We start from the raw sequence: 16574 nt of genomic DNA on the forward strand, positions 1-16574 counted from the left end.
TAAGAGATAATTTGCAAAATGCTGTGTTACATAACTGCATTACTTAGCAACAGCAATCCCAGCAGTACGTGTTGCTTTTGTTAAGTGAGACTCACAAGTCATTGACCAAGCACCTCCTCACAGCTTCTTGCTGGCTTCCAACAAATAAAAGTGAATGAGGAAGCCAGAAGGAAGTTGTGAACCCAGGGCAGTTTGCAAACAGGTCAGTGGGTGCATAAGCGACTGCTCTAGGCCAGGGTTGGCTGCTACCAGGGGCAGAAGGGTACCTAAGTTGCCCGACACTCCATTGCCCTTTTTCTTAGGTATATTTAAATTCTCTTTATTCACTTGTTCAAGCATCTTTCATCCCCATGGATTTGTCTGATAAGCTATCCTCCTATTATAAAGTCAAGGGGAAGGAATCATTAGAAAAAGAAAGAATACCACCACAAATTTCACTTCTCAAATGGAAAGGGAAAATAGATTAAGAATTAGAATCCAGTTCAGTTTGGAGGTGTTGCATATTATAATTAGGCATTCCTGTTGTCTGTATTATTATAAAATCTGGATTAATCTCAGGTCATAAGCATTGATTATTTAGTTAGCAGAGATAGTTAAACTGTGATCATATACAAACCCTACTACTGCATCAATTTACCTAATGGATACTGAATTTCACGTTAATTACTCTGGCATGATTTGCTTTTCTTTGCTCGGAATTAGCTGCAGAGGGTGGTATTTCTAACTTTGTGTGCCATTAACTGTTAAAACTTTCTGTCTTTTCCTTCTCAGTTTTCTGTTTTTAGAAATGTAAAAGCTCAGACTCTTTAGTCCTGCATATACGAAAAAAAAGTCCAAATCCTTAAATCATTTATTTTTGTTATCTATTCAAGAATGGATTATTGCATACTAATTTGGGGATAAGGAAATGCTGTAACCAATGTTCTGGAGATCCCTTTATCTTACAGGCTTTTTCTTTTACCCTTCTTCTGAATTGTAGAGTATCTCAATGCTTCTCCCACACTTTGCTGCTCATGTGTTCCATTTTCTAATAACCAGTTATTACAGCATCTCTAACCCATACATTAGGCTTCTCTCAAGAAATAGTGAACACTAGAACTGGAATCAGGCTCAAACAGTCATTCAAAGATGCATCCACTATGCATAAATTACAACATGTCACAAGTTAATGTATGCTTAAATTTGCAAAAGGCTTTTGATGAAAACCTTCTTAAACTAAGCACATGTTGTGCGAATTGGCTGTACCAAGAATCAGAAGCAGCCTGAAATCAGGAAACAAATACTGTATGTATTATGAATAATTTTTCTTTGTCATTTCCTTGCTGTTCCACTTAAAATCTTGCTTTAATAATTTTTCTATCAATTTTTATTTAAAGGTAAATTTTACTTTGTAAACTGTAATTTGTAATCTGTAACTTCTTGGAAAGTAATGTTTATTGAGATGTGCAGAGATCTCCCATCATCTTTAGCATCTTTATAAACCCTTGAGCTGCATATGCCACTGAACCTCAGTTATGGTGAGTTACCCTGTGGTAAGATGGGCAGCTAATAATAATAATAACAACAACAACAGCAGCAATAATAGCAGCCCTCAGGATGCCCTCAGATTACTAATGAGATAAAGAAAATACAATTTAATTGAATCCTGTGGAGATATTTCCCTGCATGCCTTATATAATGGACTGAATCAAACCCTAAATGATCTTACTTTTAAGCTATGCAAAGCAGTAAAGGATACTAAAACTGTGACATCATTTCTGTGCGCAATTGCCTTTCCATCAAGAAGATTAATTATGCACATAGAATTTCCATTGAAGCTAATTAAGAAATTATCACTGTACCATATCTTTACCTATAGTGTATACATTTTTCTTCCCCAAAAGATATTACTTCCTTAAAAAACAACTGGACAGAGATTTTTTTTAAAGTGGTACCTTGGTACTAATTGTTAATTGGTTCTGGAAGGCACAATGATACCAAAAATGATGAGTACCAAATAAAATTTTCCCATAAGGAATAATGTAGTAAGTCACAAGGCAGCTGACACCGGCAGATTCTAGCTTGTGTGTTGAGTACTAAACAAATGATGAGTACCGAGACAAAATTTTCACATCAAAATGTATTGAGTATCAAATTTGATAAGTTTCAAAGCAGTTGAGTACCAAGGTACCATTGTATGTTACCATTTTGATCAGAGTGAATTTAAAATACATTAGAGTTCTATTCCTTCCTTTTCTGCAAGTAAGGAATTGTATGTCTTCAAAGGTATATTTCTTAATAGTAGGAGGCTTACATCTTTCCTATAACAATACCAATATTTCTACATTAGAGTATCAACTGTTGGAGCATGTATCAAAAGGAATAAAAATAAATACATGAGATAGGGCTATGATATCAAATCTAGTTATTTTAATACACAATTCATAAAACCAGGGTTTCATTAAGAAACTGGTTATCTTCTCCACATCATTAGAACTATTATGATGTTGGCTAAAGAGGACTAAGAAAAAATAATCAGCGAGTCACAGAGCCATTGAACCTTGATCCTAACCACAGTTTGAAGGTATCATCAGGCCCACTTCTTCTGACACTTGTGACTCAAATCTTGAATACAGTCCTGTTCATCTAGCCTATGGAAACATGATGATGTCCACCTGAAGAGTCAAGAGTACAAAACAGAGGGATGCCTTGATGTACACAGAAGCATTCAGCCCACACAACACTAGTTGGGAAAAAATGGAGCTGGAAATCAAAAGGGATCAATGTCAACTATAGTGTGAAAGTTCTCACCTTTTTTCCCCCTTCCATTCAATCATGTCCAATTGTTGGAGATTACCTGGAGAAGTCCTTCTAGTTTTCTTGATAAGGTTTTTCAGAAAAGGTTACCATTGTCTTTTTCCTAAGATGACAGAAGGACAAGATTGCTCAGCTGGTTTTTCTACTGGGATAGTGATGGTCTCCCAGTTTCTAGCCTGATGTCTTAATCACTACACCAAACTGATTCAGTTCTCACCTAGCCAGGGAAAATGAATATGATAGCAAAGGTGGCCATTTGAAAACAAGGCAGATGTAGACAGCCCAATCCTTCCAGAAGAAAATACCAGACATCTGTGATGTAAAGGCAGGAAGAAAAACAGAATACAAGCACTTTTGAACATTGTCTCAAAGGTGTTTTTTCAAAAGATAACTGGAATGTTTTTTCCTTGGAAGAAGAACAAAATGTTTCACTTCTCAACTGTCTCAACTGTCAATATTTGATGGAAGGATAGGTACTTAACAGTTGAGTCTCAACTGTCAGTAGAGTCTCAACTGTCAGTACCTATCCTTCCATTCCCCCTCCCCCCTCCCACTATCATAACTGCTGAAGCTCCTTGGATGAGAAGCAAAAGGTTTTCTTCTTCCTCAAGGAAAAAACCCAGTCCAGTTGCCTTTGGAAAAAGCACCATTGAGGCAACTATGACCTGGATGACTGAGAATCTCCACTCTTTTGAACATTATTTGTACGGCTTGTTCTGCAAATAGTTGAGTAAGTTGATACTTTTTTAAACAGCTATTAAATAATTAAATTAATAAATAATTAAAAGAATTCCTGAAATTCTTTTGAGTTTATGAATTCCTTTACATTCCTACCTGTAGAGTTAAACCTGACAGGCACTCATGGACAGCCAAGAGGTTCCTGTACAGAAACATCCGTATGCAGTCTGAAGTTGGAAGAACTCTCCTTTATAGCCCAGCAACATTCAATTGTCATTCAGCATCTTATTGGGCTTCCATATTTAGCTTAAGAGCTCCTTACACAGTTCTACTGTGCTACTGCATTTTGCTTCAGATGCAAAGCAGGAATATCCTCTGTCCTGATTCATACCCAACTTTCAGTGACAACAATGTATTTACTGACTCAAGATCCCTGATTATGATACCGAGCATAATCATTTTCTCTTACCTTTTCTTTCCATCTGTTTCCTACCAGAGTACAGAGGGCCAAGATATCTTTTCATGCATCTCTGCAAAGAGCCATTGTGAAGCTGTGATCTTTAATCGTAGCCTCAATTTGTTACCATAATATAGACAGTATCTTTAAAGAAAAAAAGTTAAATGTCAGGGGAGATAATAATACCCTTCTGAGCTTTGTGTTTTCTGTGGACTCTTTTTTTTTATTGAAAGTTTTTTAAAATTTTACAAAACAATACAACCCTTCCCCAAACCTCCCCAACCCTCCCATTCCCTCCCCCGACCTTCCCAGAGCTGAATATAGGCTTAATTAAAATTTCTTCAAAAAATCTTAAAAAAAAATATAAAACATGAATAAATCTAAATACATTAATTAAACAAATTATAAGATACTTAGCAATAATATATGTATAGAAAAAACATAAGTACAAAAAAATACTTAAAAAAAAAATAGGAAAAAAGAAAAAGATAGAAAAATAAATAAATAAATAAAATCTATAAAATATTTTAAATTTTAAATATGAGTTATTAAAAAACTAAATAATATTTTTATATCCAACTTGTATTGTATAAAATCAATCCATTTTTTCCACACCACAAAATACTTCTCTTGCGATTGATCCTTCAAGAAAGCCGAAATCTTTGCCATTTCCGCCAAATAAGAAACTTTAAAAAACCACTCTTGCAAAGTAGGAAAAGATTCCTTCTTCCAACATTGCCCTACTAACAACCTTGCCGCTATGATTAAATTTAACATCAATGTAGTCTCTTTAGTATCACAATCAGTAACAATACCTAACAAAAACAATTGTGGGGTAAATTTTACCCTCCTTCTAAAAATTCTTTGAATATTCCACCATATCTTAATCCAAAAAGCTTTTATATTTTTACACGACCACCAGATATGATAATAAGTAGCATCCAAACATCCACATCTCCAACATTTAGGCTGTAAATCAGAATACATACAAGACATTTTTTGTGGATCAAGGTGCCATCTATAAAACATTTTGTAAAAATTCTCCCTTAAATTCTGGGCTTGTGTAAATTTGACATTCCTCACCCAAATAGTTTCCCAAGTATCTAGTAGAACTGGTTCACCAAAGTTTTGTGCCCATTTAATTATACATTCTTTAACTAATTCTGCTTCTGAATCTAATGCTACTAACACCCCATAAATTCTCTTAATGTGAGTTCGTCTTTGATCTTTTACTTGTTTAAAAAAGTTCTCATCTTCTCTAAGCAAACCCACATTACGATCTATCATCCATCTATCCACTATTTGTCTATACTGAAACCATGAGTATGTAATATTTTCTTGTGCTAAATCTTCCAAAGATTTTAACTGCCAATTTTTGCCATCCCATCTAAGTAGTTGTGCATAAGAAACACTATCCATCTTAACTCCTCTCTTTATCCCCTCAATCGCATGCCATGGTATAGCCCATAATGAAATTTTAGAATCACTTCTGTGATATTTCCTCCAGACCCGAAGTAAAGAAATACTTATAATATGAGATTTAAAAACCCTATCCACCTTTTTAAACTCTTTATCAGCCAAAATAGAATGGGAAAGAAACTAGTTGAAAATTATAGTACATTAAAACAATTGGCAGTTACATTGATATTTCAGATGAAATTAATTATTTTCAGATTTTTTGCTCATTACTAAAAAGTAAAAGGGTAGCTCTATTTCAAACACATCTTATTCTTATCAAAAATAAGAAAGCATTCACGGAACACAAGGTAATATAAGCCTGAAAGACAATACAGTAAGGGTGTACAGGACAGAATTGTGCCACTAATATAATGGCAAGTTTACCTGCAGTACTGTATCATTACTGTGCTGATATAAGTAGAGAGATTTCCAAATTCTTAGAGATTCTTTGCCTTTTAAAATATGTAAGGTCTATTCTGTGGCCATTGCCTTATTATATTGTTCCAATATTTTTTATCTTCTTAACCTACAATAGTCAAGACAGTAGAGTTCACACATACCATATATTCCCCCAAATATGTGGGTGTGGGTGTGCTTATGTGTATCACACACCACACACACACACACACACACACACACACACACACACACATTATTGAAAAGCCAACTCCAACTCCAACTTTTGGTTGTTGCAAAACCCTCAAAGCTACCAAATCTGCATTTACCGTACCTCTTCTTTCCAGGAAATTTATTGACCTTTCAAAATTTCTATAAAGGATCTTTTTGGTCTGAAGAGACAAGTAAAAGTCATTTTAATGATAATTAAATCAGTGGTTCTCAACCTTTTTAATGCCGCGACCCCCAACCGGTCGTAAGTCAAGGACTACTCAACCGGTCGTAAGTTGAGGACTACTCAACTGGTGCAGCACCGTTTGCAGAATGGGACTTTTGATGGGCTGAGCAGGGCAGAGACAGCCTGGACAATTCCTATTGACTTTTGAAAGCCAATAGAATTAGACTCTATTCAAGAGAGTCTATTCTATTGGCTTTCAAAAGCCAATAGAATAAAAGGGAGTAGCACAGCTAAGGAAAAGGGGAAAAATGGCAAACTGTGTTGTTTGGTGACCCCCGTGAAATGGTCGTTCGACCCCAAATGGAGTCCTGACCCACAGGTTGAGAACCACTGAATTAAATGTTCATCTGTACAGTAAGTTATAGGGATAATACTAGCCAATTACTCAGTTATTTTGTACAAGGAACCTGTTTTCAAAGTACCAGTTTGTTCAATATAAGATTTATGACTGTAGTTATGCCAGGAAAAGACTTGTCTCTAAATATAATGATTTCTTGAAAAACTGGTACGGTAATTCCACTATATCAAAAATAATGTTAGACAAAAGTAAAAAGTTCATTTTATTTCTTTTTGATATTAGCAGATTTGCAGCCGGATATGGCTATATAAGTTTATTGAGTAAAGCTTACACAAATGTCTACCTGCGTTATCCAGGAAGGAGACTTCTCTATTAAAGAATGTTTTCCTCAGTGAAATTGCCCAGAATTTGTGGGTCACTGTTGCTAATAGCGTTCTCTAATGGGAGGAGATGATGACAGGTCTCATGATTTATCTTTTTTTTTCACACCTTCCAAAACAAAAAGAAAAACACAGTAATTTGAGCTATGGGGATTTGGGCGTGGATGGGAGTGGAGATGTAAGAAGCAATGTGTATGTGTATCAATTAGTATGTGCACTTTTCCATACATAAGTTTATCCACTAAATATTTGCTGGCTTTTGACTTTTTAAATCTTGAATTAAATAACTTTATACCACTGGCTATACATATATCTATGTCTATTATATCTATATACAGATTGCTAAATTATATACTTTTTGCACTGTTATGACAGAGCATATCACTACCAACATTTAGAAGCTAATGCTAACTAATAAATCAACTATAATTTGTTAATATGGATTAACCGGCCAAATTCTAAGCAGAAAGCTTCACAATATAATGATTTCTGAATCATTTCTTTTGAGACAAAGAATATATGCAGATGTTTGATAGCTATCAGCATATATTCATTGTCTCGTGTAGTGTTATTTACAAGTAATTTCACCAACAAATCTGTGAAACAGTGTATTGTTAATTAGGTTTCCATAGATCATCTGTGTTTAGTAACATTCATGTCAGATTATAATTTTATTACAGGGTTAGGTTTGTGTGCCCATTGGGATAGAAAACCGGGGTGGAAATGTTTTTCACTAAAGATTCTGTATTTACAGAGGTAGGGAAATACAGCTATTTTGACAAATAGGTTATTTTTTATTGCTGTTTTGCAGTTGCTTTGCCATACATGATCATTGGGAGATTGTCATACATATAAATATGTGATGTACACAACATCGCTACCTCTCTGAAACTTTGTACTATTTGTTTTTATAAATTCTGTTCAACTGATATTCCTCTAATAATAAAAAGCTCTTTGATCCTATAGAAAATTCAATTAATAGAATAAGGAGGAATGTGATTAGAATTAGAATAGTTTATTAATTGATTAGTCTTGCAACCTTATCAATAAGATAAAATAAAGCATATAATCTGGTTCCAGGATAAAATAAATAGAAAATGCATTTGTGATAATACGAGTCAGCAATCAGATAAGTAAATCTCCCTTGCAGGATACCTCAATTGGTATATGGGATTGTTAGCTCAACTTTCTTAATTAAAAGAGGAAAGTGTTTTTCAGTTATTCCTGTCTGCAAGCACACACCCTCCGTAAATCAAAATTCATTTAAGATAAGCAGGAAAACTTTTAAAGCAGAATTGGTAATGATACATACTATAAGAGACAGCATGGAAATTGCCTGAAATCCCTGGCCTCCTAGTTTGATTAATTCTTTCTGGATCACCTATCCGCATTTTAATACCAGCCAGAAGCAACAATTTAGTTGCTTTTTAAGCAATATTATTTTGCTGCATAACTCAGACACTAAAGTGTTCAAATAGCATTATTTTCAATATGTATGGTTCTCTTCCCTGTTGTATATCAGGGTTATATAATATTCCCAGTGAAAAAATGACATGTAGAGTTAGTGAGCAAAAGTTGAAATATAATAATTCTCCATTACTTATTATGCTACTAATTATATGGAAGAGTTTACTAAATAAACAAACAACCACATGCTAAGCTGCAAAATAAAACACCCAGACATCATGTGATTTCTTTCTTGTGCTTCTGTTGTTTGGTTTTTGACTTATAATATATGACTGCTTCCATCATTTTTTTCCCCCCTTTCCAAAAGGCAAGTATGCCATGCGGGACCTGGTTCACCGGCTTCCAGGAGGCAACAACAGTAACAATTCAGCAAGCAAGACCATGTCTGATGATACCGTAACTGCCATTTGCTGCACCTTGCATGAAGTCATCACAAAAAATATGGAAAATGCCAAGGCCTTACGGGATGCAGGAGGAATTGAGAAACTTGTTGGCATTTCCAAAAGTAAAGGAGACAAGTACGTTTTGCCAATCATCATCTGCTTGTTAGCTGTAATTTATAGTCTACACCAGGGATAGTCAACCTTGGCTCTTTTATGACTCGTGGACTTCAACTCCCAGAATTCCTGAGCCAGCATGGCTAGCTCAGGAATTCTGGGAGTTGAAGTCCACGAGTCATAAAAGAGCCAAGGTTGACTACCCCTGGTCTATACTAATGATTTCCTGGAGTCTTATTGTTTATTGCGTATTAGAAAACTTTACAGATAATGGAAGTACAAATTTGGGGCAGATCATACATGCAAACCAGCAGTAATCAAGAATGTATTAAGACGTTGAATTCTGACATAAGTATGAGGGACAGTCAAAACAAATGAATATTCATAAAATGACAGTATAGTATTTCTCAGGTTCAAATATCACACCAATTGAAAAACCAACCATATTATGATTAGGGTTAGGGATAATGGGTTCATTCTTTCTCTCTTAATCTTTAATAAATATGATTTTCAAAAAGAAGTTTTGATCTTTTTTTCCAAAGCATATAACAGTGTTTCTTAACTTCAGCAACTTTAAGATGTATGGACTTCAATTCCCAGAAATCCCCAGACAGCCATGCTGCTGCAATTGGCTGGGGACTTCTGGGAATTGAAGAAACACTGTCATACATTATTGATTGAACCAATGAGTGCTTTTCAGTTCCTCATATGTGTCAACTTTTTAATTCCCTAATAGGCACTCACCAAAAGTAGTGAAGGCAGCATCTCAGGTCTTAAATAGCATGTGGCAATACAGAGATCTGAGAAGTCTATACAAAAAGGTAAGATTATTTTGTCATGTTACCTATTAGTAAGCTACCATTTTTTGGAATAGGAACTTTAGAATGAAAATTAGTAATGAATCTAACATTTAAAATGCCCTGAAAATGTTACTGACTCTTCCAGTCTGTCTCCCTAATTTCAGTCTGACATATGTGGGATAGAGCATGGGCACCCGGTCATATTTTATAGGCAGATGTGATAGTTTGATTAAAACATAGAATTTTTTTAAAAAAACTTGAAGCCCTGTCCTTAAGAAATTCAAAGACAAATTATAAAAAAGGCAAGTTAAGTTTAAATATATGGTATGATTATGATCATTGTCTTTTCAAAAAAAGAAAAAAAGAACAATGAATTTTCACTGTGCATAGTAGTGCAAAAGAACATCTTACAAAAAGTCACACAGTTGGTATAACCCACAAACTGGCCAGAGATGTGGGTGCTACTAAGGATCTTTCAGAAATGATCTTAAACATATCCTAAATGGCATTCTAATTGGGATCTATGCTTTTTAAATGTAACTTCTAAACTATAGCTTATGTGGATAGCAATAAACCAAAGTCATCCTTGTTTAGTACTTCATGGAAAATGAATGACCCACAACAATTTTAGGACCTACTCTCTGTTGTTTGTTCTAAGTTGGGGCTCTATTTTAAAAATCTGAACCATTGGTAGGTTTTTTTCCCCTCCCATCCATTTTACTATGGGGAGCTGTAAAGAAGCAATGAAGAACCATCTCCAATGTTTTTTGCTAATAGATTGTTTTTTAGAGCTTCAGGCTAGCTAAAAGAGGAATAAGTTATTTTTGATTGTTTTTAATTAATGTAAGTTATTCTAGAGTCTCCAATGTGTGTGAGACAAGTTTGCCAGATAAAAAAAATTCTACAGTATTGTATGATAACACTCAAAATCATTTTTCTTCTTTAATAGCATTTGTGTAATGTTGTTGCCAATAGATAAAAAGAAAATCTTTACTGAAAGATTGATCCTGGGCTTGAAAGCAGCAATGATTTCATTCTTGTATTCCATTATGATATTTTAAGTGTTCAATTATAACCTGAATATGAGATTAGTCTGCAAATATACACTGTTTCAAAGGCACAAACTGGGGATTTCCTAAAAACAAAAAGATTTATATTAATTAATTTGGATTTAATTAATCAGTGCTGCATTTGTCTCATATACACATCAGCACTGAAGAATAAGCTTGCTTCATTTCAACTATATTGGTAGATGATTTCACAAGAAAATGTTGAACAATAAAATCCTAAATAAGACCCTAAATATTATTATAGATGGGAGAACTACATTGGAGAGTGGAGGGAGAAATAGCAAATGAAGATTCAATTTCCCTTTTAAAGCATATAGATCAGCCAAAGAAGTTTTATGTACAAAAAGAAGCTGTAAATTATTTGAGCAGAAAATGGCAGTTGAGATTAAGTGAAAATAAGTGCAAAATTCTAACCTCATATGTTCATTCATAAGCTATCAGTTAGCTGTAATACCTCAGTGTAAAATCTTAGAGGACATAACTCACTGGGTTGGATCAAGTAATGCCCCTTTGCTGACAATAGAAAGACATCTTTATACTCTAAAGGAAAAATCAACATTAGCTGTTTTTAGATTTTAAGATAGCATACAGTATATCATAACATTATACATCTGCTATACAAATCGATACTTTGATACACCCTGTAAAATACTGGCCCTTCCTTTTTTAAAAAAAGATTAATTAATAGTGTACAAAAAGAAAGGCACCCAAAGGTTTGAAGCACAAAAGTTTGTCTTTTTGATGAAGAATTATAGATTGTCAATAGTACGGTAAAGAAATGAATAAACTGATTGGTTCTTTATATAGCAAAAATAGAAAACAAAAATGAGCAAATATGTTTAGGCAAAATGTAAAATTGTAGCAATACATAATGTTTTGAATCCAATACTGCAGAAGTGGATGGCTACCAAAAGATTTTAACTTGATTGATAGCTTTGATAGCTACACAGAAGTTTCAAGTTTAGGAGTAGCACAGTTCTGATTATAAATGCTGAGAGTCAAAATGCAGAAGGCTGTCACCATCATGGCCTGGTTATGCACCACTCATGGTCATCTGATTGGCTGCTGTTTAAAGCAGAATACTGGGGAATATTGTTGTTGACTTGCTATATAAATTTAAATAAAGGGATTTTTATGTTTTTATGTCTTGAATTGGCTTCTCAAAACGTCCCTCTCACATGCATACACACTGCATCAAATATGTGAGCAAACAACTGAGTGAGATTTGTTTTCATTATTTGCTCCTTTTGTCTCTTGATCCTTAAAGTTCGGTAAATAAAAAAGTAACTGTACTCAAATGATATTCCTCTAAATGAGACTGAAGAAGGAAAATGTGCAAAAGTTGTGACTGGCATGTTCAGTTGTAAAGAAGACAAATACTAAGTTGGTCGAGGCAGACTGGTTCCTCAGCTTCTGTGGAAATAATTTCAATTGTAGGGTTGACTGGATATCATTTATTCATGACTGACATGTCATTACTTATTGTCATCTTTGACTAAGTTAGCAATATTTTAATAGTAAAAAGGGTTTAAAGCATTTGGATTGAACTTTTCTCATTTTAACATTCACTTCACATTTGATATAGTTGAATACAATCCTAAAGAATATTTTGCAGGAACATTCATATTATTTTAATGGTGCTCATGGATCTGCAGTTACCCTGACTGCTACTTCTGGTCACCATTGTCCTTTCATTTTCTTTCCTTCCCCATTCCCTTCTTTTCATTATACATATTTCAACAGGCATAAAATGTTCCTCCCCCTTAAAAAGTGTGGTCTTGTTTTGAATTATGTACAATGAGCCGACCTGTATGTTATCAAAGCCTTATATAACAAGGACTAAGTCTGCATTCTCTAGAAACACTAGCTGGGATACCTTCTTGGGACCAAGATGAAGAGACAGGTGTAGAAGCAACTTCAGACTGTGAAAAGTGATCCTTTAGAACAGGGGTGTCAAACTGCTGGGCCCACGGGCCAGATGCGTCATGGCGAAAACATGCCCATCCCATTGCCGGCAATGGAAAAAAGGTCACGATACATTGCGACGTCATGTGACATTGCGAGTTTGACACCCCTGCTTTAGAACAAATGGAACCCTGTCCAATTTAGTGTAGACATAAATATTAAGTTCAGTCTGATCACTCAACAATGTCACCTTCCTTGCATTTGGACTGACCATAAGCTTGCTCACCATCTGTGACAGGGTAAGCAACTATGGGTACCTCATCAGTTTTAGATCCTTTTATTAAATTCTATTAAATGAAGAGTATTTGTAATGTAAAGCGGAGTGTCATCCTCTGACATAATTTAGAGAACCGTTGGGCTCTACATAGACCTCATAAATTGAAAATATTGTTAGGTCACTTCTTCACGGTATGTCTGGTACTTAGCCCATCTGCTCAGGAAAAAGAAATAAGTGGGGTGATAGACAGTACCCTGGCAACTGGAGAGAGCACGGATCAAAATTAATAATTTGCTTTGTGTCACCCTAAACATGATTCATGTAAAGACAAGGTTCCTATCACCAATTATCAACCACCCAGAGTCACAGGGAATTGGCAGCATATAAATTTTAAAAATTATTATCATCAGATACTTTCCTTGTCAGAGTAATGTAATTTGCTGCCAAAATCTGAAGACCACAAGTTCTCCCCAAAGTTACCTTCCCTGATTTAGTCCATCATTGACTCCGAACATTCATTCACAGCCACCATTATTTCATCTGTTTGTCCTGAAAAAAAAAAGCAATTGCCTAGTGCAAGAATCATGCTTACTGAAGAAATGCATGGAGGGGGGGAAAAAGAGCCGAATATAATTCTGTAGCATAAGGACAGCAACTGAATCATCACCATCCACTCGTATAAAGAGAATAATGTGCTATTATTAATTTTAAGGGTTTTGTTTAGCTTTGATATAGTCTTTGTTGAGCACAGTTTGCACTGCGTTTTCTCTGCTTTAGAATCAGTCTGAATCAGCTATTATCAATGTAATCTATTTCTGATTATAATTTAAATGGTTACAGTTGTACAAAAATGTAGCCTAGTTCCCATATTTCTGTTTGAAAAAAAGAAATCTCACTGGAATAAATGATTGATTGACTGATTGATTGATTGATTTATGGCAGCGGGTGGCCCCAGACTTCAGAGTGGCTGAGGACAGAGGATTTTCACCTACCCATCATTCTGAGTCATGGCACGCTCAGCATTCCCTCTCCCAGAACCAAGAAACCAGAATCTATTCCCAGACCCAGGTATTCTGGCTGTCAGCTGATGAGTCTTGATTTGTGATTTTTTTTCTTTAATTCTTATTTATTCTAAAATTTATATACCACCAACATGCCTTACTTAAATGTGTCACATTAAATATTGGCACATTTAAACAATAAATGGAACTGAATGCATTGCTAGATTAGCACTGCAACAGCACTAAAACTTAAACATTGATATAAATCAAAATAGTTACAGAAAGTAATGTGTAGAATGCATTTTAACTTGCAGCATCAATGAAATCTTCACATCATTTGTATGAGCAATGAATTATTTCACTGTGGAAGTGAAGCTAACATAAAACAATGCAAAAGAGTAGTATGCTTAGTTTGGTCAGTCCCTTTTTTCTATGTAATCCTTCTCCATTATATGATAGAACTGATATATTTCTCAATCAGACATTTGCTCAAAACTAGAGTGTTTTTAGCAGGGAAAAATCAAAACAGCAATATTCTTTATTTTTATTTGATAAATGGTATGGATACAAAATTTATTTGACTTTTCTCTTTTGAAGCATTCAGGGTCATATGAAAAGTAAAACAGAATTATAATCCTGCTAAGAAATATTGCTGTTGCATTGTACCACTTAGCATCCTGGTTTGAATGTTATGTTGGTTTCTTTTTCACTTCCTGGCTATATGCTATTCTGATATTTTTTGCACAGAATTGTATTATGAAAATAATATAAACATGGCATTTTAAATTGCTTGAAATGCACTACAGAAATATTAATTTTATTTACTACTATATTTAATTCAACCATCCCCAAAAGTTTCCTCTATGTACATGTTTAATGTTTGCTGGCATCTTTAATAAATATCCTTCTAGATGTCACACTGCCCACAGAAATCAGATGACAGGCAGACAGATGATAGACAGACTGACTGACTGACTGACTGACTGACTGACTGACTGACTGATTTGATCAAACATACTAGTTTACAACTTGCATGGTACAGTTACTAGTAGACCCACTCCAGGTTTGTGAAAGCTATGTAACCTGCTACCTACTCACAGGTAATCTCAAATGGGTTGTCTTTGATCTCTTGGGCCTTTAATAAACAATTTGGTACTAAACCTCTTCTTGGCAGTTGCTTGCCAGCATTTTTAAACTATTTAGGAGCCTTCTTTAAACAGATGTCAGCTGCTTCTTTTTCTAGCAGCAGCAAAATGTTATTTCTGTGCAGTTTCATAGATGTACAGTAAGATATAAATATTAAATTCCTATCCCTTGGAGGTTAAAAAAGAAATACCCTAATGTAGGATTAATTGCAGATGGAGGAGGAAGAGAAGGGGTATTGTCTTACCTGAACACCTTTTCTCAGCATGTTGATGGAGAATCCACTGGTGGGTAATCTCAGCCTTCCTGCTCAGTTGAGACTAAGTCAGAAAATTGCCACACCTCCCGCTGGGCTGGACTGTACCCAGTTTTCGACCAAGGCAAAGCAAAAATGACGAAGTCCAATGCATTGGCTCCTCCTATCCCTGACACAGGACCAGACTGCCCTTAAAGGGTGGGTGTGGATTCTCCATCATCATGCTGAGAAAAGGCGTTCAGGTAAGACAATGCCCCTTCTCCAGCATGATGAGTGGAGAATCCACTGGTGGGACATACCAAAGCTGCTCATGTCCCTATGGGAGGGGAACTAGTCTGGGCTTGTGTCCCACTAAATGAAGTCATTTGCTGCAACACCCTCCGGCCAAACGCAGCATCCGAGGAGGCAAACTTGTCCAACTTATAATGCCTGATGAAGGAGGAAGGTGAGGACCAAGTTGCCGCCTTGCAGATTTCTTCAATGGACGCTTGGGTAGATCAGGCTGCTGTTGTAGCCACACTGCGAGTGGAGTGGGCAGTGATGTGTCCAGGAACCAGTAGGAATTGAGACAGATAAGCACGGGCAATGCACACCCTAATCCACCTCCCAGTGGTCGAAGAAGAGACCTTCTGACCCATGGAAGAGGGCTGGAAAGACACGAACAGGGCCTCTGACTTGCAGAAGGCAGAGGTTCGTTTTACATAACAATGCAGGGCCCTGCATACGTCCAGTTTATGCCACTGTCTTTCCAGTCTATGGGATGGATTGGGGCAAAAATTGGGAAGTACCACCTCTTGGGTCCTATGAAACCAGGTGTTGACCTTCGGAATGAAAGATGGATCTAAACGAAGGACCACCCTGTCCTCATGGAAGGTGTACAGATCACTCCTAACCGAAAGGGCAGCCAGCTCCGAAATACATCTGGCTGATGTAACTGCAATCAGGAATGCCACTTTCAGTGAAAGGAGTCTTAAGGAACAAGACCTGATGGGTTCAAATGGCATTGAAATTAGAGCTTGTAGAACTCATGAGAGGTCCCAAGAGGGGTAGCGACGAACCGCCAGTGGTCTGGCATTAGTCGCCCCCTTGAGAAAGGCGCTTACCATTGGGTGCTGGGCTAAAGGAGCCAGATTGTCACAAGTAAGTACCGTGGATAAGGCTGCTACCTGCCTGCGGATAGTGCTAGGTTTAACCCTCTATCCATATCCTCCAGCAAATAGTCTGGAATATTTGGAATG

At 35.9% G+C, this 16574-nt stretch overlaps 1 protein-coding gene and 1 long non-coding RNA gene across 14 annotated transcripts in view; one reads left to right on the plus strand and one right to left on the minus strand.

The window, feature by feature from the left end:
• CTNND2 (catenin delta 2) overlaps positions 1–16574 on the plus strand; it is a 524740-nt gene that overhangs the window by 461002 nt on the left and 47164 nt on the right. For 9 of the 13 annotated variants that reach the window (XR_005555019.1, XM_039329341.1, XM_039329329.1 and 6 more), the window contains 3 exons: positions 8695–8905; positions 9621–9705; positions 13879–14004. Coding sequence is in view for 12 of the 13 variants with exons in the window: in XM_039329341.1 (XP_039185275.1) it covers positions 8695–8905; positions 9621–9705; positions 13879–14004 (422 nt within the window). In the remaining variant the exon portion in view is untranslated. The remainder of the gene's footprint in view (positions 1–8694; positions 8906–9620; positions 9706–13878; positions 14005–16574) is intronic. The other 4 variants (XM_039329335.1, XM_039329337.1, XM_039329338.1 and 1 more) reach the window with 1 other exon arrangement.
• Positions 1–16574, minus strand: part of LOC120301761 — a 154501-nt gene that overhangs the window by 29310 nt on the left and 108617 nt on the right. Inside the window, exons 3-4 of the long non-coding RNA XR_005555020.1 lie at positions 3944–4075; positions 2791–2899 (exon numbers count right to left, since the gene is read on the minus strand). This is a non-coding gene — a long non-coding RNA (uncharacterized LOC120301761). The remainder of the gene's footprint in view (positions 1–2790; positions 2900–3943; positions 4076–16574) is intronic.

This window comes from Crotalus tigris, unplaced genomic scaffold (assembly GCF_016545835.1).
Source record: "Crotalus tigris isolate CLP2741 ecotype Arizona unplaced genomic scaffold, ASM1654583v1 scf7180000024391.5723578, whole genome shotgun sequence".
NCBI classification, from domain to species: domain Eukaryota; kingdom Metazoa; phylum Chordata; class Lepidosauria; order Squamata; family Viperidae; genus Crotalus; species Crotalus tigris.